This window comes from Elephas maximus, chromosome 22 (assembly GCF_024166365.1).
Source record: "Elephas maximus indicus isolate mEleMax1 chromosome 22, mEleMax1 primary haplotype, whole genome shotgun sequence".
Classification (NCBI taxonomy): domain Eukaryota; kingdom Metazoa; phylum Chordata; class Mammalia; order Proboscidea; family Elephantidae; genus Elephas; species Elephas maximus.
The window spans coordinates 14,679,824-14,703,586 of record NC_064840.1 but is presented as its reverse complement, the minus strand read 5'-3'; the positions used below and the strand labels follow the sequence as shown (position 1 = coordinate 14,703,586).

At 42.1% G+C, this 23,763-nt stretch overlaps 1 protein-coding gene across 1 annotated transcript in view; it reads right to left on the bottom strand.

Moving 5' to 3' along the window:
• The window catches only part of FBXW8 (F-box and WD repeat domain containing 8), a 146,557-nt gene that overhangs the window by 40,343 nt on the left and 82,451 nt on the right, over positions 1 to 23,763 (bottom strand). The window contains exons 6-7 of the mRNA XM_049865553.1: positions 15,093 to 15,289; positions 11,425 to 11,631 (exon numbers count right to left, since the gene is read on the bottom strand). Of these exons, the coding sequence (XP_049721510.1) occupies positions 11,425 to 11,631; positions 15,093 to 15,289 (404 nt within the window). The remainder of the gene's footprint in view (positions 1 to 11,424; positions 11,632 to 15,092; positions 15,290 to 23,763) is intronic.

The following is a 23,763-nucleotide window of genomic DNA, read 5'->3' as shown; positions in this document are numbered from 1 at the left end:
TGTGAGAGCTCAGAGAAAGGGGGACTTCAACCAGAGACAGATGTGGTAAGGCTTCTGGTGATGAGTGGGATTTTTGGATGGCTGGACCAACACTGGCCCTTTCTTCGAAGGGCAAAGAGAGTCAGGAAGGGAAGAGGGGATGATACTGCTAGTCCCTGGTCAGGAATGAACTTGGTATAGTCAGGATTGCCCTGGCCAGGGTGGAGCAAAGGGCCTGTTTTGGAGGTGTGGGACTGGAGAGCTAGAAGCCAAGATGAGAAGCTGACCCCCCAGAGTCTTGAAGGCCAGGCTGAAGACAGGCACCAGGGCCTTATCCACAGTCCTGAGCATGCAGCCATCAGTCTGAAAAAACCGGAAATGGACTGTGAAGACAGGCACAGACAGGTGGTACAAGAGTGCAAAGGCAGGAAAGGGCAGTGGCCAGTGCAGGAAGGGGGCCTGGGGAAGGAATACAAGCTAGAGGAGATCCTGCCCTTTCATGAAGAAAAGCGGAACTCAGGAAGGAAATGTTTGCGTGTCATTTCCAATGTATTTTAAAACTTATTGTACACAACCCCAAGGAAACACCAGATTTTAAAGAGGCTGCCTAGGAGAGCAGGGGAATGCTAGTCCGAAGCTGGAAAGATCTAAAGAAACCTGAGCATTCAATCCTGTTCAGGTCCGGTCGGTCAGTCCCACATCCCATATGAACGGCACAGTCCTCAAGCAAGAAAGGTGAGCTGAGGCTGGGACCCAGCTCATGACTGAGTGGCTTTCAGTGAGTGGCACAATCTGCAAGGTTTGGGCCTCACTTGAAGACACCGTGAACACCATACTCCTCCTAAGTCCAGTAATTTGGAATGTGATCGCTCAAATGAGGACTGAGCTGGAGTTTTCCTTTGCTTATCTAGAAATCCAGACTTACCCCGAAAATTAATAACACACTAAGGGAACGTAGAAGAGTAACTCTGACTCCATTAGGAGGGCTCATCTGCAACCAATGATTGATAATTATAAACCCACTCTCTAACAGTGCTTTATAGGAGACTAAAGTGTTGGGGAAATTAATAAATCATATACTTACGAAAAAACAAAAGTTCTCTACTTTAGAGTACTTTGTTAGTCTGGCTTAAGCTGCCCTGTGTATCTGCAGTCAAATGTTTCAAATACTCTGAAAGCCTAACACAGGCCATTTTCTGCGTGCCTCTCTTTCTCCTACCCTCCCCTAAGCTAACACCCTCAACCCTGTCTCCATTGTCTGAATGTGTATCTAAAGCGCTCACTTTGTGCTACAGTGTTAAAGTTTTCGCTTCTAGAGCAAAGGCAGACATTTCCAGTAGGTCTCCCTTGGTCCTCACTCACTGCCAAACAAGCTGATTTTTGACCCTCACAAATCGTGTTGCTGCCGGGCAGTGCTGACTCCAAGACTCATCCAGCGTGAAGAAACCAAAGCCACACCTGTCTGTGAGGTGAAATAAATGCACGCACAAAATCCATTCCAAGTTCACATGCTCCCTTGGGTGCAGAACGGTAAACCGAGACGGAAATTCCACATAAACAGGGAAGCCATTAGAATAAAAATGAGGCCCTAAATAAAATTCTAAGCTTAATTCAAAAGCCAAAAGGAAGAAAGACGATAAGCACCGTACACTTCAATGTAATCGTTACCGGAATAAGGTCAAGAATGAGCAGGTAAGACACGTAGTTTGCCGCCGAAGCAAAGCTTTACTGAAGAGGCTTGCAAGCGGAGACGAGGAGGGTCTAGAGCAACGCTTACCTTCGTCTCACAGAACAAAAGACGCGCCTGAGTTTCTTAAACTTCTTGGACGGGAAAAGATTCATTTTTATTCATAGGCACAGGCGGGGGGATATGTTAACTAAGGTGTGCGCGCAGCAGCTTTCCAAGATGGCTCCTGTCCCGGAGGCCTCTGGGATTCGTAGCAGGACTTATTATGGGGTATCGCGCCTGCACAGTCTCCTGCCCCCTGGGTTTGATTCCCCGGCTGGGGCCGTAGCCCCTCACTGCCCCTGGTGGAAGGTCACACAGATGTTCTGCGCATGTCCCGGGGCCTGGTTTTCTCCAGCTGCTTCTGAAACGTAACTTTAAAGAAGTTTGCGGGCTATTTTTAGATACCCTGCCCCACTGCTCTGGGGGATGGCTTTGTTTCTGCCCTCTGACCTATTTCTTGTTATTCTGTTTGCAGATTTGGGGGCCCCTCTGTTCTCTGTCAGTATTACTAAGTCTCTAGGTTCCACACTCGACCCCCTATTACCTCCCTGATAATATAGTCTATTTCTCTTTTACTTGCTTCTCCTCTAACCACACCAGTCTCTTCGCTATTTTTCAAACAGGCACCCTCTATCTCAGGGCCTTTGCTTCCTGTCTTATAATGGCTTTATAAACTTGCTCAGAGTCTCCAGAACGCTGATCAAATTTTTTTAATTAGAAAATAATAGAAATATTGTTATACAAAAACTATACAAGTACGTGTAAAGACAAATGAAATTTAAGACTCAGCGTCAGCCCTCATCTCAAAGGCTTTTATACAAAGTGACTCAGGAGTCACATAACTGCATGAGTTCTTCACCAAAGCGGAATTGACCCGTCCCTTGCTATTTTAAATGTATTCTTTCAAACCAGTTCTTGAGGAACTAAATCTTGTGAAGAACCACAGACTGCGATCACTACAAGTATGGCTTTAGCACAACTTCCCTACCAGATCACGATCTACCCGTGTTCCAGCAGGCAGGGTCACCCCATGCCTGCTCCCCAGCCCATGCCCCAGCAGTGCCCCCTCTAGCCCCATTGCCCCTGTCTGGACCGCCCACCCTGTTTCCCAGTCTTTGACTGATAATCTCCAAACTGACTGCAAAGCTGGTGGAGGTGGGGAGGAGAAGGAGGAACCTAACACATACAGAATACTAGCCACATGCAGAGAACATTACCTACCTTTCCTAGTATCAGTATCCCTACTTTCCAGATGGGGAACCTGGGGTACGTAAGTTGCTTTTCTCAGACTTATCTGACTCCGAAGCCCTTGATGGTTCCACAATGGTTGTACTACCATGACTGAAAAGAAATTTTTCTTCTCTTTACTTTCATCACTCCCTCCCAGGATCCCAAGAGATCCTAAACACTTGTAGCTTCAACAGAAAGCAGCAGCACTCCAAGAAATACTTTTCACAGAACCACTCATCATAGCTGTATAAAATATCAGAGATGGCCAGGTCCTCCAAGGGCCTCTACGTCAGAGTTTTCAAGCCCTGAACTAAGAATATAATTGCTAGGGTTCTCTGGAAGTGTTTCAGGGTTTTTATAACATCTGATGAGAATTTAATTTATTATTATGCATTATTAACAACAGGTTAAAAATTATATTAATTACTGACACCATTCTAATACTAACCCCCAAAACCCACTGCTGTCGAGTCGGTTCCGCCTCATAGCAACCCTAGAGGACAGAGTAGAACTGCCCCCATACAGTTTCCAAGGAGCACCTGGTGGATTCGAACTTCTGACCTTCTGGTTAGCAGCCATCATATTTAACCACTATGCCACCAGGATTTCCAAACACGTTTGAATGTTGGTTCAATTCCCATCCATTTATCTGTATAATATTTCATCATCCCTGGAACTGACCAAATTCATTGTGAAGGTCTCCCCATGATCTTATGTCCATCTCAACTTGGAGAAAAACACCTTTATGATGCTAAGTCACTGAGAAGGGCCTCAAGGCTGTATAGCACAAGGCAGATGGCACACGTGATTCATCTTGGTTTCCGGCACGCATCAGAAATCTAGCACACAGTTCGTGTTCAGTATGTATTAATAACAATGATGGTAATCTTAGCAGCACAAATGGATCCTTTTGGTGTCAACGACACTTAATAACCTAGAAAACTGGCCTCCAACAGCTTTTTCTCAATTTCGCCAAGAAAAAAGTAAATATAAAAAACGGTCAAGATTTAAGGGGAAAGTGAAAATCAAATCAGACATTCACTTTGTGAACGTTCCACTTTAAAGTATTCATTCTGTGTGCACAATACCAAGTTCTTATCTTCCTCTGGAATGGACCCTTGACAAAAAGAAAAGATGGATTTCACACAGGAGCCCTGGTGGCACAGTGGTTAGGAGTCTGGCTGCTAAGTGAAAGGTCGGTGGTTCTATCGGGATTTCATGCTCCGGTGCAGGTATGGAAACATGGGGCAAGAACCCACAAGCTATGCATTTCGGATTCCAAAGGCTCTCCCAGACTGATATTCCAACTCATGACGAGTGTAAGCAACCAATCCCAAGTTTTCTCACGTCCGTGGGTGGGGAAGGATTATCTATCATAAGAAACGTTAGCAATTATTTTCCAGCGTGATGTAAGCTGAGGCAGCAGCGCCAAGCAAGCGTCCTTGTCAAACACACCGCAGCCTTCTGGATTACTTCACTCACATCTCCCTGATTAGGATGCGCGCCGACATGCAGCTCAATACAATCTGCCATCAAATGCCAAGTACTTCAGAAGTGAATTAGGAAATATGTCCAAATACACGGAATGATGCTACGAGCCCTCGGTGGAGCTCTCTCCTTCTTTATGAGGCATGAGACTCCTCGTCAGCATAATGCTCTTAAACAAGGCAATTTTACCACTCTACCTCTGAGAGCAAAATTAAATTCGAGCAAGAAAAGAATTAATAAAGATGATATGGGATCATAAATACATTCTCATGTATGGAAGTATTTCTGACAGACTCAGGGATTGTATGAGAATAAAAACAAATGTTAAAGGGACGCCTGGGCACAAAGGGCCACATTAACAGAGTTTATGCTCATTTTTGTGCTGCAGCACGATGACGAGTTGGGCAGGAGTCCTTTTCTGACACTTGTTTTCTCCTACAGTCACACGCCTCTTTGCAGTGGCTGCCTTTGTGGTCATTTATGCCTCTGAATTCTGAGAACGTAAGAATGCTACACCGATACTTTAGAGTATGTGTTTTATGTAAAATGGGACAACCGCTAGGGAAAATGCTATGGTGCCTCCTTAAAAAGCCAGAAATAGAAATAGCACATGATCCAGTGATCCTACTGCTAGGAATGTATCCTAGAGAAATAAGAGCCCTCACATGAAGAGACATCTGCACCCACGTTCACTGCGGCACTATTCACAGTAGCAAAAAGATGGAAACAACTTAAGTGCCCATCACCAGATGAATGGATAAACAAATCACGGTACATATACATAATGCTACGAAATGATAAAGAACAATGATGAATCAGCAAACCGTCTCAACGTGGATGAATGTGGAAGGCACTATGCTGAGTGAAGTAAGTCAATCACAAAAGGACAAATACTGTATAAGGCCACAATTACAAAAACCCAAGGAAAGGTTTACACACAGAAAAAAACAACCTTTGGTGGTTACAAGGGAGAGGAGGGGTGGGGAGGGAAAATCAACTAGATAGTAGACAAGTGTTAACTTTGGCAAACGGAAAGACAACAAACACAATATACGGGAAGTCAGCACAATATAACCGAGGCAACGCCATAGACGCTTCCTAGACACATCCAAACACCTTGAGGGACAGAGTTAATGGGGCTGAGGGCTGGGACCATGGTCTTCGGGGATATCTAGGTCAACTGGCATAACATTATAAAGAAAATGTTCTATATTCTACTTTGGTCTGGGGTCTTAAAAGCTGTGAGCAGTCATCTAAGATCATCTGCTGGTCCCATCCTGTCCAGAGCAAAAGAGAAAGAAGAAAAGCAAAAACACAAGAAAAACATTAGTCCAAAGGACTAAAGGACCACATGAACCACAGCCTCCACCAGCCTGACCCCAAATGAACTAGATGGTGTCCAGTTACCACCACTGACAGTTCTGACAGGGATCACAATACAGGGTTCCAGACAGAGCAGGAGGAAAATGTGTAACAAAATTCAAATTCACAAAAAAGACCAGATTTACTGGTCTGACAGCCTGGAGGAACCTCCGAGACTATGGCCCCTGGACACCCTGCTAACTCAGAACTGAAGCCATTCCCGGAGTCCACCTTTGAGCCTATAAAGCAAACAATAACACAGGTGAGGAACGTGCTTCTTAGTTCAATCAAGTATACAAGACCTAATGGGTAACTCCTGCCCAAAAGCAAAGACAAGAAGGAACGGACAGGAAACCTAGACCAGTGGACACAGGGAACCTGGGGTGTAACGGGAAAGTTAAGAGAGTGCTGACACATTGTGGGGATTGCAACCAATGTCACAAAACAATTTGCGTATACATTTTTGAATGAGAAACTAATTTGTGCTGTAAACTTTCACCTAAAACACAGACACACAAAAAAGAGTATTTTTTATCAAAAAAGACCTTCGAGCAGCCCTTCTTGCCACATACCCCTTGCCCAGCAAGACATAGGAACTGATGAAAAATACCAAACACTTTCCTGCCCTATCATTTCTACCAGTAATAAGCACGGACCTTAGGAGATCTCATTAGAGAGAAACTGCAGAGCAAATGGGTCCCTCAGCTACACAGCATCTTCCATTGGCGGATCGGCTCAACGCAACTCCACAGGTGACTGAAAAACCGCTTAAGCCACCTAGTCACGTAATCAAAGGATCAAGGACTACGGGTGCAGGACAGGAGCCCAGAGGCCATTGTGCTCAGCCCTCCTCAGTTTACAAAAAAGAGGCAGGTAAGCTTACTGGCTTAAGAGATACAGACTCTCCCTCAAATGGGTATCAAGTAAGCCAAGAGGGGGCTCAGGTCAGTGTGTGCTCAGCTCTCTCCTCCATAACCGAGACCTGAGAGGGCTGGCGGCTCCACTGTACTCGTTCTACGTGGAGCTTTGTGGTCTAGTCATCCATCTGCCTAATACCAGGGCACTGCCAAATAATTCAAGTGAAGGGCAGGACCAGACAGATCTCTGTATAGCTCTTGTGGCCTTAGTGTGTTGTGATCTTTCTGTAAAGCCCACAAGAGGTCAAGGGAATAGGAAGCAGGCTCATCCACCACTGCCCACGGCACAGCTGGCATGGAGGGCAACATCTACAAAAGGGTGAAGGCACGTGGCCCTCTGACCCAGCAAGTCTACTTTGAGGAGCTGATCCTCCAAATACACTTACGTGGGCCAAGAGTTGTTAGCAACAGCAAAAGACTGGGAGCAACGTAATGGCCACCAGTAGGGGACTGATCAAATTAATTATGGTATATCCAGCAAGGTGGGATATCATGAAGTTGCAAAAAAAAAAAAAAAACACCACGAAGCTCTTTATTAGGTCATAAGAAATGAGGAAACAATCTCCAAGAGATTTTGTTGAGGGAAGAGAAAGATGCAGAACAGTAACATGGTATGTTACCATTTATATTACAAAGAGGGGTAAGTGCATAAAACAAAGCGAGACTAAAGGGGCACACCAGCCCAGGGGCAAGGACTAGAAGGCAGGAGGGGACAAGAAAGCTGGTAGTAGGGAACACAAGGTTGAGAAGGCAGAGTGTTGACATGTCATGGGGTAGTAACTGATGTCACAAGACAGTATGTGTCCTAATTGTTTAATGAGAAGCTACTTTGTTCTGTAAACCTTCATCTAAAGCACAATAATAAAGAAAAAAAAAAACTTTAAAATAAAAAAAAAACAGGCTTTCTATAACAAACTAAAAAAAAAAAAAAGGCAGGTTAAGTGCATGTACTGGTAATTTGCTTCAAAAACCCATTGCTGGTGAGTCAACTCTCACAGAGACCCTACAGGACAGACTGGAACTGCACCACAGGGTTTCCAAGGCTGTAATCTTTATGAAAGCAGACTGCCGTATCTTTCTCCTCCTGGTGGGTTCGAACCATCGACCTTTTTGGTTAGCACCGAGCGTTTTACCCACTGTGCCAACAGTAATTTGTTTATAAACCCAGAACCTGGAAGGACGCACAAGAACCTGGCCACATTGGTTTGGTTGCGGGGAGAGAAACTGGTTGAGAGGGTGAAAGAAGTAGATGGAGTCTCCCCACAGTACATCCTTTCCTATCTTTTCATTTCTGAAGGAGATGAATGTATCACCTAATCAAAAAATACTTTTTTTTTAAAGATGTTTAAAGAGCTGATCTTTTATGAAAAGGTACGAATAGATACCAGCCAATTCTTCTATGACTTTACTAGTCAAAGAAAATGTTGGCAAACCAAAGTGTAACCCTTGTCTCTGGTCTCTGAAATCCAAGTCTGGGAATCCCTACCTCATGGGGAAACTGAGAAAGGCCAGAGCATGACCTTGCTCTCTGGTCCCTATCTGAATTGTATTCACAAGCTTTTTAAAAAGATTAAATAGATAAGCCGTCCTTAAATTACCTGGTTTCATTTCCTTAGAAAACCATGTTTGTAAACAGAGCGAGGTCACCTAACAAGCACCCATTGGTAAAAATCTGTGCGTAATGCTATTTTAACGCTCCAATGCCAGAAACACAAGTGGGGCTCTGTAACCATTTGGTGATGGCTAGCCAGATATAGGAATGGATGAATTTGAATCATTATTACTCAATGTTCATATAGCCGTGGTGCCTGTAAAACGCTAACATGGTCATTGTATAGTGCAAAGACACTAACTGAACAAAAATAAGACCTCTGTAATACTTTTACAGGTTAGACAGATTTAAGTTTCTAACTACAATTAGATTTTGACATTTTGGACTTCACTGTCTGCTTTTATCACAGTTAATCAATAATGGACTACAGATGAACTCCAGTTCTGTATCAGGTACAAACAAAGATAAACCAAACTCTCTGTTCTCATAAAGCCTTCATCTGAATCCTAGAGATACAGGCCAGAGGCAGAGACACAAACCCCAGTGCGTATATAGCTCCAGGCAAACTCCACTGCTAATGGGCTGACACCAACCTAATAAAATGTGCTGGGGCACGCTATGCCAGGCGAAGCACAAACACGGCCAAAACATGGCATTCACCAGCACAGTGACACTATGTCCTGCACAGGAGACTGTTTGGGAATTACAACATCTCATTATGGCATAGCAGGACAATATGGAAATCTCCCAGACCCACCAGGATAGGGCTTAATTCACAGAAACGATACACAGCAATTACATTTCTTATAAATGGAGGCTTTTCCGAAGAAGTTCAAAACAATCCATTAAACACAATCAGATGGCAAGTCCTGCCTCTGCAAAAATAAGGAAAGTGCCACAGATGAAGACTGGCATTTCTCAGGTTTCAGTGGGTGGCATTCATGTTGAAGAAATACCTCAATGCAACGTTATTACCAGTTATTACCAACAACAACCAGTTACCCACCCACCCAAGTATTTGGAGGCTTCCTGTTATACTCACAAGTATATCTGGATGACTAAACGCTACTGTTAGCTTTCAGTGGGATACTGAGACACATTCCTGAAGCAAATTTATATCTATTCCTAATTTTAAAACACCAATGAAACATGTCAAAGGTACTCTGAGGGGCTATAAACTTTTTAAAATACAGTTTTGTAAAATTCATGTATTAATCAGCTGATTCTTACAACTAATGCTTTTAATTGGACTGGAAATCTTGAGAGGCACCCAAAAAAACATTGACCTACATCTGTGTCTAAAGCATCTTCCCACCCTAATTCTGTGCTGAACTAGCCTCTTCACTGGTTTCTCAAATCTGTCACTACGATTCTACCACTACAGAAAAAAATCCATTCAGATAAAGGGAAACAGGACCCGCCAGGTGTACGAAAAGTTTAAACCAGGCGAGTATCAGACGCAACCACCACCTCACTACATGGAGACATCTAGAAATAAATCACAGTCAAAATCTGAAAACATAATGAACGGAAAATTAGAAAGCAAACAGTCTCTCCTCTCTCAACAAATGAGCTCACCAGGGATCTGAAAAGAAAGTTTTTTCAAAGTCTGAGAAAGGAAACTGCCTTAGGAAACTGACTCTTTCCCCCTCCCCCTGCTTTGTGGGATGATAAAACACAGGAGTTAAATTATATCATCATAGACCTTCCAGCTAAGATATGCTGGATATGCTCCAAGGAAACAGTCTGACTTGAGCACAAAGGGAGGACCGTCTTACCGTGAAATTAAAATAAGCTAAATATATTTTCTACTGTTTTATTTGCCCTCCCGGAGGAAGAGTGTATCATTGGAATCCAGGATGCTTCAATTCTCTGAGCACTTGCTAGGATGCAAAACGAGTGGCACCTACATAAATACGATTTGACCGTACAGGTGACTTAACACAGGGGAAATAGGACATACAAAATCAAACCAGAGGCCAGAGTCCAGCTATGGGTAATGGAAATAGCAGGACGCACACAATGATAGGTAACTCTTATGTGCCAGGCACTGTTTAAAATCCTACGTACTTTTTTTTCATTTAATCCTACAACTCCGTAAAATAGGTCCTATTATGATCCTCATTTTAAAAACGGGGAAACTGAGGCACGGAGAGGTTTAAGCAACCTGCTTAAGGTCGCATAACTAGTAGGTAGTAGGGCTGGGATTCGAACTCAGGTAATGTGTGGCCAGAGCCCAATTCCTCACCAGTCACTATACTGCTATGTGGAAAAGGGGGCTCCTTCCCAGGGAGAAGGTGTCATCAGAGGAGGCTGCCAGCAGGGTCAGGAGCAGGCAAATTGGAGGAAAAACAAAACAAAACACAACACCCTCATCCTACTGAAAGGGAAAGAGAAGTTCTATAAATAAGGTTCAAGGCTAAGTACTTGGCCTGCAGTCAGGATAGTAAAATGGTAGGTAGTGATGAAATTTAGTCATCATTCAAAGAATTTCAATTAAAAACCTGACTCCCTGCTTCTGGCTCAAAGAGTATCAGAAGGCCCTTTTACGCACTGTTGGTAAGAATGTAAGTTTTAATGCAACCTTCTTGGAGAACAATTTGACAATGTCCATCAACACCTTAAATGTACACACCCTCTGACCAAGCAATATAATTGCACGGATTTATTATGTTAGAGATATACTTACAACGCAAGGACTTTTGCAAGTTGCAATATTTCCTGTGGCATTGTCTATAATAGCCAAAACAGTAAACACAATCTAAATGCCCACCGGTGAGGAGAATGATTAAAAATGAACAAAAACTATGGGTTATAAGCATATACTGGAATCCTCTGGAGAGGGAACTTCGTCTATGCCGATACGGAATGCTCTCCAAGGTATACTATTGAGTATGTATACTATAATCCCATATACATTAAATTTTTCTAGAAGGATATCTAAAAAATGTTAATAGCTTCTTTTGTGGAGTAGGACTAGGGCAAGGAAGGAGAATAGAGCCAATTACTTTTCATTTTATGTCCTTTTGAGATGCCTAATTTTTTTTTTAATTATTCTGATTATTACCCTAGTCTATCCAGAAAAATATCAGAGAGCTTTAATTTCTTAAGCCTTCTTTAAGAAAATCTATGTTCTTATTAATTGTACATCTTGCTATTTTTAGTACCTTGTTTCCTTCGTATACCCATCCCAAACTCTTCACGCCAAAAGCAACTTGGTTGGCTGAGACATCAAGACATGTGACAGGCTGGCCGTAGACGTAATGAAGGGTTCGGGCAGAGTCTTCAGCTTTTAGCAGGTAGACCAGATCTCCAGCAGTCGCTATTGCCACAGGGTACCTTCCGGTATCTGGAACTATTTCAAGGTAGTCAACCTGTTAATGGATGAGAGTTGTTTAGTCCTTGATGTCGCACCTAAAATTCATCTTGACTTGGTCAAAAATATACAACTGCTCCTACACATCAATGAGAAGACCGGCAGCCCAACAAAAAAAGGTGGGCAGAGGGACAGGACACAAAACATGAAACACAAATAGCTCAGATATAAATGAAAAGATGTTCACCATAAGAAAAACACAATACACTCCTAATAAGAGAAATACACAGTAAAAATGGACTGAGATACTATTTTCACCAGTTGTATTGGGAAAGATCAAAAAGTCTGATAACACACTTGGCTGGAAGTAGAAGGGCACAACCACATTTATGTTCATATCCCACTTATTGTTGGTGGGATATGAACTGGTCCAACTTCTATAGAGGGAAACCTAGCAACACTTATAAAAATGTCAAATGCACATATGCTCTGGTCCAGTAAGTCTCCTTCTGGGAATTTACTTACAAAGAAAATCACATGTATGTAAAACAAGTACATGCAAGGTAATTCACAGCAGCACTATTTTGTTACAGCTAAACACTGGAAAGCCTAAACATCCCTCACTAAGGGACTAAATGAATGACATTTAGTACAGCTAAACAGTGGAATATTATGCAGTCACACAAAAACACATGAAGAAAGTCTTTACAAAGTGAAGCGAATGAAATAAACTCCAGGGCTAATTTTCTGGGGGAAGCAAGGAAGCAAGGTGAGAGCCAGGATTCAGCATGCTAACATATGTACCAAAGATGGGGGCAGAGGAAGCCTATGAGGTACTGCAGTTGGCTTCTACGTGCATGAGTCCACTAACAACGGCTGCCTTCAGGGAGGGAAACTGGTTGTGGGATGGGATGGAAGGGAGATTTCTCAGTAAACCTTATGTCTTCTAAGTTATGAGCCATGAGAGTGTAATAACTGTTCAAGAAATTAATGCTGATTTTTTTTTTTACAAGAAAAGGAATAAATAAAACTTACTTAGTTACAAACGAACAAGAACTGCATTTTAACATCTATGTACACCCCAAAAAATGTTTTGCTAAAGGTTATAAGTGTCTGCACTAACTGCCCTCTCCTGGTTTCAATGCTATGCGGTGATTCCACAGAGAGTCCGTCCAGCCATCGGAGGGGAGGAAGGCCATTACAAACAAGCATTTTTATTTTACCACAGTACCCAAGACATGCATTATTCCTACCACCTTCTCTAACCTGCCTGGGTCTGAGAAGTGCCCTTCAAGAAGAATTTGCTTTTATATACCCAGAAGCAGCCCATTTCCCACTAGCACAGTTTACATCCCCCTTGAGTAAATCAGGACAGTCTGCGTGCTGAAGGTGCGCCACACTCTGTAATCATGAAAATCCAGTGTGAAAGGACAGCGTTCACCTGACAATGGCGCCAAATGAATTCAAAAGCCCAAGCCCTGAAGACTGTCCAGAGAAGCTGGAAGAGAGTAAACATCTAGGTGACTCTGCTAATCCCGGGGCCCAGCAGTGTAAGCAGCAGGCAGCCCACGTCCTGAGCCGTGGATCCATCACAAAGGATAGATGTACTAGGCTAATATTACAAACCTGGGAACGCTGCCATGGCTATTCAGGGAGTGTATCTGGGGAAGACAAAAAACAGTCCAGCTCTACAGGCCAGGGGACCTTTTCCAAGGATACTCAGAGCGTTCTGTGGCAACCCCTTACCCAGAGCAAGAAATAATACATAAAAAGTGTTATCAAACATGCTCCTGCAATGATTGCTTACTTCTCCTCATTCCTATTCTAAAAACCATTACTTATTTTCCTACCACTGACATCCTCAGTCTAGCCATTTGACTTCATCATCATGTTGGATACCTGACAGACTAAGAGGCTCAGGATGAAGACAGTTGTGCCATTCGGTGGGAGCTGCAAATGACTTCAAAACGCTGTTCAACTGTGCCAGGATGCTACCTATTGCCAAAGCAGGATTTACCCTTTATAGAGGGGCTCACATCTCGAGTAACTGAGTTCATAGAGTTATTGCTAGTCTACCGTGTTCTTGGATCCGAGACCAAGTAATAAGCACTATGGTAGCTTCAAAAACAAACAGGAATCAGTGTGCTTTCTAATAAAACCCCAAGATGAGATGACAATATCAGGCAGTTCTGGGGGAATACCATATCCCAGTGGCAGAGATCTGATCACTGAAGGGGCAAGAAGCTGACGAAGGTGATGCAGTAATGCCCTCGCTTTTTAAGTTATTCAAGTCTAACAGATTTCTACCAAGAAAAAGGGAAAGGAATAAGGATTTGTTCCAAGTCAGACCATCAATTCATTATTTCCATGTTGACTTTTCTGCTCATTCTCCTATCAGTGCCAAAATCAAGTTTATTTAAATTGAACCAAAATTCAGCACAGATTTGAGCCTTCATATACTACTTTCCTTCACGCTAGCAAATCATCTTCTACCAGGCAAATGTAGAGGGTCTGTGTACAAACAAGACAGGTACTAGTGACTGAACTCTGAAATGCGCACTAAGCAAAGAATTCTTAAGGCTGGCACAGCTTCACACATGGTATCCTGAAACATAGTTACCCAATTAACACTCACTTAAATCGTTTTCACTCAAGAGTTACTCTTAATTCCAGGTGAGAAAATCTTGGGACAAGAAAGCATAGGATGGAAACCTTCCTTCCCATATGGACTGGGATGACACCTCTGAACTCATTTTCACTTATTAGGCCAGAAACTGAGCTCCGCTTCCAGGGGTGAAAGTCCATCATGTCAGTCCTAGTGAGACCGAGGACCACAGCGATGAGAGCCAGCCCTGAGGTTTGAATCAAAACTTCTCATCTCTCGGAGTTGGGGGATGTCAGTTCACTGCTCTCAGACTCTGTTTGCTTCTTGGTCAACCAAACCAAACCAAACCAAACCAAACCAAACCCAAACCCACTGCTGTTGAGTCGATTCCAACTCATAGTGACCCTATAGGACAGAGGAGAACTGCCCCATAGGGTTTCCAAGGAGCGGCTGGTGGATTCGAACTACTGACCTTTTGGTTAGCAGCTGGGCTCTTAACCACTTTGCCGCTAGGGCTCCTCTTGGTCAATGGGGAACATAATACTACCTATTTCACAGGGCTGTTAGGAGACTTAAAAGAGCCCTGGTGGTACAGCGGTTAAGCACTCAGCTGCTATCCAAAAGGCTAGCAGTTTGAACCCACCAATGGCTCCATGGGAGAAAGATGTGGCAGTGTGCTCCTGTAAAGATTACAGCCTTGGAAACACTATGGGGGAGTTCTACTGGGTTCTATAGGGTTGCTAAGACTCAGAACTGACTTGAAGTCAAGGTGGTTTTTTTGGTTATGAGATTTACAATTTTAAAGCCCACAGAAGCCCGGAGTGAATAAGAGCTGCCAACATCATTACTATTTATTTACACTAGACACACAGATTCTCAGAATGAAAAATAAAATGACCAGACTAGCAGCTCACCAGTTTCTGAACTTCAAATTCTGCAGCTATGTGCCAATATCCTTCTTCATTAGGGCATAACATTATGACATCAAAGGCAGAAGCTGTGGCAACAGTGGCATCTTCCCGGCTGAGGGCCAGCGCCTGGATTCTTGCATCATGCTCAAAACGATGAATGGGATACCTATCAGTCCTTAGATCCCAAATATTAAGAATTCCTATGTAGAAAGAAACAATGTAGGGAACGATTTTAAATTCACTTAACATGCACAATTGTAACAATTATGTAATGTAAACAGAATTAAATGACAAACTGTTAAAAAAAATTGTATCACATATCACAAAGGACCAATTTCCTTGGTATATGAAAGATCCCTAAGATTCCATAAGAAAAGAACAACTGAAAAGTGAGCAAAGGACCTGAGCCGCACTGTTCACAAAAAAGAAAATACAACTGACATTTAAACGTGTAAAAAAGTAAAAATCCACTCACAATTAGAAAAATACAAATAAAAACTGCAATATGATACCGTTTTTAATCAGAATGACAAAGACAGAAAATTTCAAACATTCTGTTGAGCATATGGAAAAACAGGCTCTCTCTTTTTATATATTTTTTTAATATCATTTTATTTTGGGGGGTAACAAGCTCTCTCTTACATTGTTGGTGGCAGCATAAATTAATTCACCAACTTTGGAGGAAATGTGATAACATCTGCCAAATTACAAATGTATATGCTCTTTGATCCAGTGATCTGCCTACGTATGTACACAGAGAAGTCCACACAATGACATTCACTGAAGTGCTATCAGCTACGTGGGAAGAATGGAATCTATCTAACTGTCCATCAGTACAAACCTAGTTAAGCTATGGTACCTCCACACTTTGGAACAAAATGAGCAGTTTAAAAAAAAAAAAAAAGAGTTAGCCCTATATGTAATGTAACCTGTAAGAGACGATCAACAAAATAGAATGTTAGATAAAAAAAGTAAGGTACTGAGTAGTAATATGCTATACTACCTTAGTGTTTTTAAATATTCAAACACACACACACAGAATATCCTGAAAGAATATACAAGACACTGATATCCTAGACTGGTCTCTAAGGAAAGAAACTGGGGCAAAGGGACAGGGTTAGGAAGAAAATTACTGTATATTCACTTACACATTTTGAATTTTTTCCCCAAAAATTATCTCTACCACAAAGATAAATTGAAAAAAAAAAAAAAAAGTTTGTATGTGACCCAAAAACCAAACCTGTTGCCGTCAAGTCGATTCTGACTCACAGCAACCCTATAGGGACCCAGTAGAACTGCACTATAGGGTTTCCAAGGAGCAGCTGGTGGATTCGAACTGTCAACCTTTCGGTTAGCAGCTGAGCTCTTAACCACTGCCCCATCAGGGCTCCTTGTATGTGACAGATCTAGAAAAGTAAGTGTAAATATATATATATATATATATATATATCTCAATTAAATGCTGAGTGGCTTTAACATATGGAGTACTTAATTCATTCTTCTGTTTATCCATTCATTCATGCAACAAATAATTACTGAGCACCTATTACAGGCCAGGAAACCCTGGGGGTGTAGCAGTTAAGTGCCACAGCTGCTAACCAAAAGGTCGGCAGTTCGAATCCACCAGGCGCTCTTTGGGAATTCTATGGGGCAGCTCTGCTCCGTCCTATAGGGTCACTATGAGTCGGAATCGACTCAACAGCAACTTTTTATTTTATTTTAAATTACAGGCCAGGCTCTGTTCTAGGCATTAGCAGTGCCTGAAACTAGCCTTTAACTTAGATTGTAAGTGATTTTTACAAATAAAAGCCTTTAATGGAAACCCTGGTAGTGTAGTGGTTAAGAGCTATAGCTGCTAACCAAAGAGGTCAGCTGTTCAAATCCACCAAGCACTCCCTGGAAACTCTATGGGGCAGTTCTACTCTGTCCTATAGGGTCGCTATGAGTTGGAATCAACTCGACGGCAACGGGTTTTGGGTTAGTAAGTCTTTTACAACCCTCCTCACCACTCCCCAGACACGTTTTAGTAGCAGTGCTTTATATCTTGCACTATCCTAAAATGTGAACTGAACTATCACCACACTTTTTCAAAATTCTGATTTTACGCCCCCCTCCCCAGCGGCATGAATGCTGCTGCCCAGATCAATTCCTCTGGACCCCAGTGACCATGTCTCTAGCCTTCCTTGAACTGTCCATGGCGATTCTCAGAGCGAGGTCCCTGAGCACAGCATCAGTATCACCTGGGGGCTTGTGAGGCATCTACATTCTCAGGCTCCAGACACTCCAGGGACAGATGCTCAAGTCGGCCGATGAGTGGCCTACAGGAATCCACACTGTTCTAGCAGAAGCATAAGCATTTCTGTATTTGGAATGTCATTTATTCTCCTTTCCTCACCATATAATTTTTTTATTACTCTCATTCACTAAGTTACCTCTTCCCCTTAAAGATTCACCCAAGGAAACGCTTTACTTTTCCACATCATGCTGGATCATGTCCCATTCCAAACGATTTCACTATTCAGTGTTCACTGAGAAATAATTGTGTGGCTGTTAACACGCTCTGGTTTCATTCATCTGGATTCAAATCCAGCTCTGCCACTGGGTCGCTGAAGGCCTCGGGGCAGTTATTTAACATCTGGAAGCCTGTTTCCTCACCTGTAAAACCGAGAATGATAACACTGCCTGCCATGCAGGACTGCTGGGCAGATTAAAAAGACATAAGCCATATAAAATGCTGAGAACAGGCCAATCACTTTTGCCTTTTATTATTGTATACTCTATAGTGCTGGGTTATAAAAGCATATTTAACCTGCCAATAATGCTAATTTTCTCTGCTGCTCGCCCATACATCCAGATCTATTTCCTGTACCTTCCTATTGTCCGGACAAAGCTTTTCACTTTTCTTCTCTTTGCAATCCATCTTCCCATCTTTGCTTTTTTCTCGTCTTGTACTTTGTCTTTAAACATAAATGCTTTGAACTTAGGATCTTACTATAAAGTATCACTTTACTCAGCTCTACATAAATACAAAGAATTGGGAGAAAATAATTCTTTGGGGCCTCTTAGCAAGATTTTCAAGCTGTCAGTAAGCTAAGTAGGTGATTATAAACAAACACAGAGTCCTCTGTAGCTAAATGTTGCATCGTATGTACAACAGTTCTACTTCCCTGAGAACTCTGATAAACTTGGGGCACAGACAGATCACAAAAGGCCACACAACACATTCCCCCAGCAAATATCTCAGCAAATTATTTTCATTCTGACTCAAAAGAAACAGATATGCTGCAAAAGATGCCAGCGGGCGTCTACATTAAGTAGGAGACACATGCTCCTGCTCCAGGATGACCTGTCCTAACACGCTCCTCTTGCTAATACTTCCGCTCTGCGCTGGCTTTGAGAAAGCACAATAAACAACAAAACAGAGATAAAAACCGCTATTTGCACAGAAATTTCGTGCGTTCGGACACTTCTGCTTGTCTCCTCTCTTTGAGTTGTCACTTCCATCTCGGGAGGAGCATCGGTAGCCTCACTTTAACAGCAGCTCTGAGTGGTTAAGCAACTGGTCCAAAGTCACCTGACAACTGATGCGGCTGGGCTTGAGCTCAGCCAGAAAATGCAGGATGAGCGGCTGCGCTGGTAAGTGCACGAAGGGACCAGCAGCTCGATAAGCAACTGCCACACAGCACCCACCTCAGCTGGGTGCTCTGCCAAGTGTGGAAGTGATTAAACCACGGCTCACTCACAGCACCCGTGGAGTTTATCTATAAACACATTTTTCATTATTGATTTTGTTGGCATAGTTTTTTCCAACAGAATCATAGGCAATAAAATATCCTTCACCACAAGACTGAGTTTCACAGAGCTAAGAAGGGTCATTTTTGAAAAGACTATTTTAGGGCTCTATCGATTTAATGGTCTCAGCCTTTTCTTGTGTCATCACCTTTATGAATTTCCTCTACTCCACTACGGAGTGATATAACCTGGTCAAAGCTTCACTTGTCAGCGGTGTTGCTGTCGATTGCACAGACCTCCAGCACCGCTTTCAGGTACGGAAACGTTTAGGGCTGCTATGTGCTCTTGATGAACTGACCCGCTATCGTTATGAAATGTCCTTCTCTCTCCCTGGTTATGTTATTCGCTCTGAAATCTGTTTTGTTTGATATTAATACAGCCACTCCGGCTTTCTTCTGATTAGTGCTAGGATGGTATATTTTTTTTTTTTTTCCCATTTTTTACTTTATCTTGTGTCTTTACATTTAAAAGTGAGTTTCCTGTGGATATCATAGTTGGTCTTACTTTTAACTAGGGTGGTTAGACTATTCACATTTAGTGTAACTATCGATAAATAAGGCTGGCTTTAATTTACCATTTCGCTTTCTGTTCCCATCTGTCTTATTCACCTAGTGCTGCTATATTGTTGCTATAACAGACATACCACAAGTGGGTGGCTTTAACAAACAGAAGTTTATTCTCTCACAGTTAAGGAGGCAGGAAGTCTGAACTCAGAGTGCCAGCTCCAGGGGAAGGCTTTCTCTCTGTCAGCTCTGGGATTAGGACCTTGTCATCAATCTTCCCCTGGTCTAGGATCTTCTCAGTTCAGGGACCCAGGGTCCAAAGGACCTGGCTCCTCTTTCTTGGTGGTAATGAGGTCCCCGTCTCTCTGCTCAATTCCCTCTTTCATATCTCAAAAGAGATTGACTCAAAAGACAACCTAGTCCTGTAGATTGTGTCCTGCTTCATTAACATAACTGCCTCTAACCCTGCCTCATTAATATCACAGAGGTTAGGATTTACAACAGGTAGGATAATTGTATCAGATCACAAAATGGAGGACAACCACACAATATTGGGAACCATGGCCTAGCCAAGTTGACGCACGTTTTGGGGGGACACCATTTAATCCATAAAAGTATCTGTTCTTTGTTCCCTTTTTGCCTCCTTTTCTGTCTTCTTTTAGATTGAGTATTTGAATTAAGTATGTGTGTATTCCGTTTTAATTCCTTTGTTGTCTTATTAGCTAAACCTGTTTGTTTGTTATTCCGGTCACTGTTTTAGGATTTTAGCATACATCCTTAACTTCTCAGCCTACCTTCAAGTGGTATTATGCCACATCACATGTAGTGTAAGGACTCTACAGCAGTATGCTTCCATTTCCTCCCTCCCAGCCTTTGTGCTATTATTGTCATACTCTTTATTTCCACGTTATAAACCCCAAAATACACTTATTATTTTTGCATAAGCAGGCAATTATCTTTTAAAGAGATTTAAATAATAAGAAAAAAGTCGTTTATATTTACCCATGTAATTACCACTTCCGTACTCTTCCACTATCACTTTTGCCAGCATCATTAAATCCTGCAGCTTTTGCAAGATTTGCAATTTCACTTTGCAACTGATTTGTATGGTATGATTGGATATCTCACCCCAAAACACGTGGGCAAAAATAGATACAGCAGTTACCAGGGAGGAATGTTTGAGTGAGAGCTAATTTTAAAAATGGTCGATTTAGTAGTTAAAATAGTTATAGCAGGGCTTTTGTAACCTCAAAATTGTGGGGACTTGAGCAATGAATATGTTCATTTTAAGAATGTTCTATCATATCATAAAAGGAAATGGAAGGCACAAATATCGATTTCCTAAGCATCAGTGAGCTGAAAGGGACTGGTATTGGCCATTTTGAATTGGAAAATCATATGGTCTACTATGCTGGGAACAACAAGTTGAAGAAGAATGGCGTTCCATTCATCATCAAAAAGAACACTTCAAGATCTATCCTGAAGTACAATGCTGTCAGCAATAGGATAATATTCATACGCCCATAAGGAAGACAGTTAATACAACTATTATTCAAATTTACACACCAAATACTAAGGTCAAAGGCAAAGAAACTGAAGATTTTACCAAATTCTGTGGTTTGAAATTGATCAAACATGCAATCAGGATGCACTGATAATCACTGGTGACTGGAATGCGAAAGGTGGAAACAAAGAAGAAGGATCGGTAGTTAGAAAATATGGCCTTGGTGACAGAAACAATGTCGGAGATCACATGATAGAATTTTACAAGACCAACAACTTCTTCATTGTAAACACCTTTTTTCACCAACATAAACAGCCGACTATACATGTGAACCTTGCCAGATGGAATACACAGGAATCAAGTCAACTACATCTGTAGAAAGAGAGGATGAAAAGGCCCAGTATCATCAGTCAGAGCAAGGCCAGGGGCTGACTGTGGAACATACCATCAATTGCTCATATGCAAGTTCAAGTTGAAACTGGAGAAAATTAGAACAAGTCCACGAGATCCAAAGTACGACCTTGAGTATATCCCAACTGAACGTAGAGACCATCTCAAGAATAGATTTGACACATTGAACACTAATGACTGAAGCTGAGATGAGTTGTGGAATGACATCAAGGACATCATCACACATGAAGAAAGCAAAAGACAGGAAAGAAAGAAAAGACGAAAATGGAGGTCAGAAGAGACTCTGAAACTTACTCTTGTAACATCCAGTAGCTAAAGCAAAACAAGAAATGATGAAGTGAAAGAGCTGAACAGAAGATTTCAAAGGGCAGCTCAAGAAGACGAAGTAAAGTGCTATAATGAAATGTGCAAATACCAGGAGACAGAAAACCAAAAGGGAAGAACATGCTTGGCGTTTCTCAAGCTGACAGGATTGAAGAAAAAATTCAAGCCTCAAGTTGCACTATCTAAAGATTCTATGGAGAAAATATTAAAAGACGCAGGAAGCATCAAAAGAAAATGGAAGGAATACACAGAGTCACTATACAAAAAGAACTGGTCGACATTCAATCATTTCAGGAGGCAGCACACGAGTGGAAACTGATGGTACCACTGAAGACATTAGCGAAAAACAAGGCTCCAGGAATTGACAGAATACCAATGGAGATGTTTTTCAATAAATGGATGCAGTGCTGGAAGTGCTCACTCATTTATGCCAAGAAATTTGGAAGATAGCTACTTGGCCAACCGACTAGAAGAGATCCATACTTATGCCTATTCCCAAGAAAGGTGATCCTGCTGAATGTGGAAATTTTTTTTTTTTTTTATCATTAATACCACACACAAGTAAAATTTTGCTGAAGATCATTCAAAAAGCAGCTGCAGCAGTATATTGACAGGGAGCTGCCAGAAATTCAAGCCAGATTCAGAAGAAGTCGTGGAACCAGGGATATCATTGCTGATGTCAGATGGAGACAGGCTGAAAGCAGAGAATACCAGAAAGACATTTACCTGTGTTTTATTGACCACGTAAAGGCATTCGACTGTGTGGATGCTAACAAAGTATCCTAACTTTGTGAAGACGGGGAATATCAGAACACTTAAGTGTGCTCATGAGGAACCTTTATATAGATCAAGAGGCAATCGTTCGAACAGAACAAGAGGATACTGTGTGGTTTAAAGTCAGGAAAGGTGAGTGTCAGGGTTGTATTCTTTCACCATACCTATTCAATCTGTATTCTGAGCAAATATTCTGAGAAGCTGGACTATATGAAGAAGAATGGGGCAACAGGATCGGACGAAGACTCATTAACAACCTGCAATATGCAGATGGCAGCAACCTTGCTTGCTGCAAGTAAGGAGGACTTGAAGCACTTACTGATGAGGACTAAAGGCTACAGCCTTCGCTATGGATTACACCTCAACATGAAGAAAAGAAGAATCCTCACAACTGCACCAATAAGCAACATCGTGATAAATGGAGAAAAGACTGAAGTTGTCAAGAATTTCATTTTACTTGGATCTACTATCAACACCTAAGGAAGCAGCAATCGAGAAATCAAAAGATGCACTGCATTGGGTAAATCTGCTGCAAAACACCTCTTTAAAGTATTGGAAAGCAAAGACGTCACCTTGAAGACTAAGGTGCGCCCGATCTAAGCCATGGTGTTTTTGATCACCCACATGCATGTGAAAGTTGGACGATGAGTAAGGAAGACAGAAAAACTGACACCTTTGAATTGTGATGTTGGAGAAGAATATTGGACTGCCAAAAGAATGAACAAATCTGTCTTTGAAGAAGTACAACCAGAATGCTCCTTAGAAGCAAGGATGGCGAGACTACGTCTCACGTACTTTGGACATGTTGTCAAGAGGGATCGGTCCCTGAAGAAGGACATCATGCTTGGTAAAGTAGAGGGTCAGTGAAAAAGAGGACGACCCGCAATGAGGTGAACTGACACAGAGCCTGCAACAATGGGCTTAAGCATAACAACAACTGTGAGAATGGTGCAGGACAGGGCAATGTTTCTTTCTGCTGTATATAGGGTCTCTAAGAGTCAGAGCTGACTCAATAGCACCTAACAACAACATCATATCATAGCTGATTATCACCCATACTACCCAAAATTTAGCCAAAAAGGAATCGATGCAATAATAAGACCCAACAAGTATCTACTGAGTATCTACTATGCTTTATGCCATGCACTATTCTAGGCACTGGAGATCAAGCAGTGAACAAGACAAAATAAAACAAAAAAGTCCCTGGCTGCCTGGAGCTGACATTCTAGTGGCATGTACCATTCATCTGGTTTAGGTGTGCAAAGAGGGAAAAGGTATGATTTCTATTCTCACAAGGTTCACGCTGGAGAAAGCCAAACATTTTAATAACGAAAACATAACAAGCACCAGAACATATATATGTATG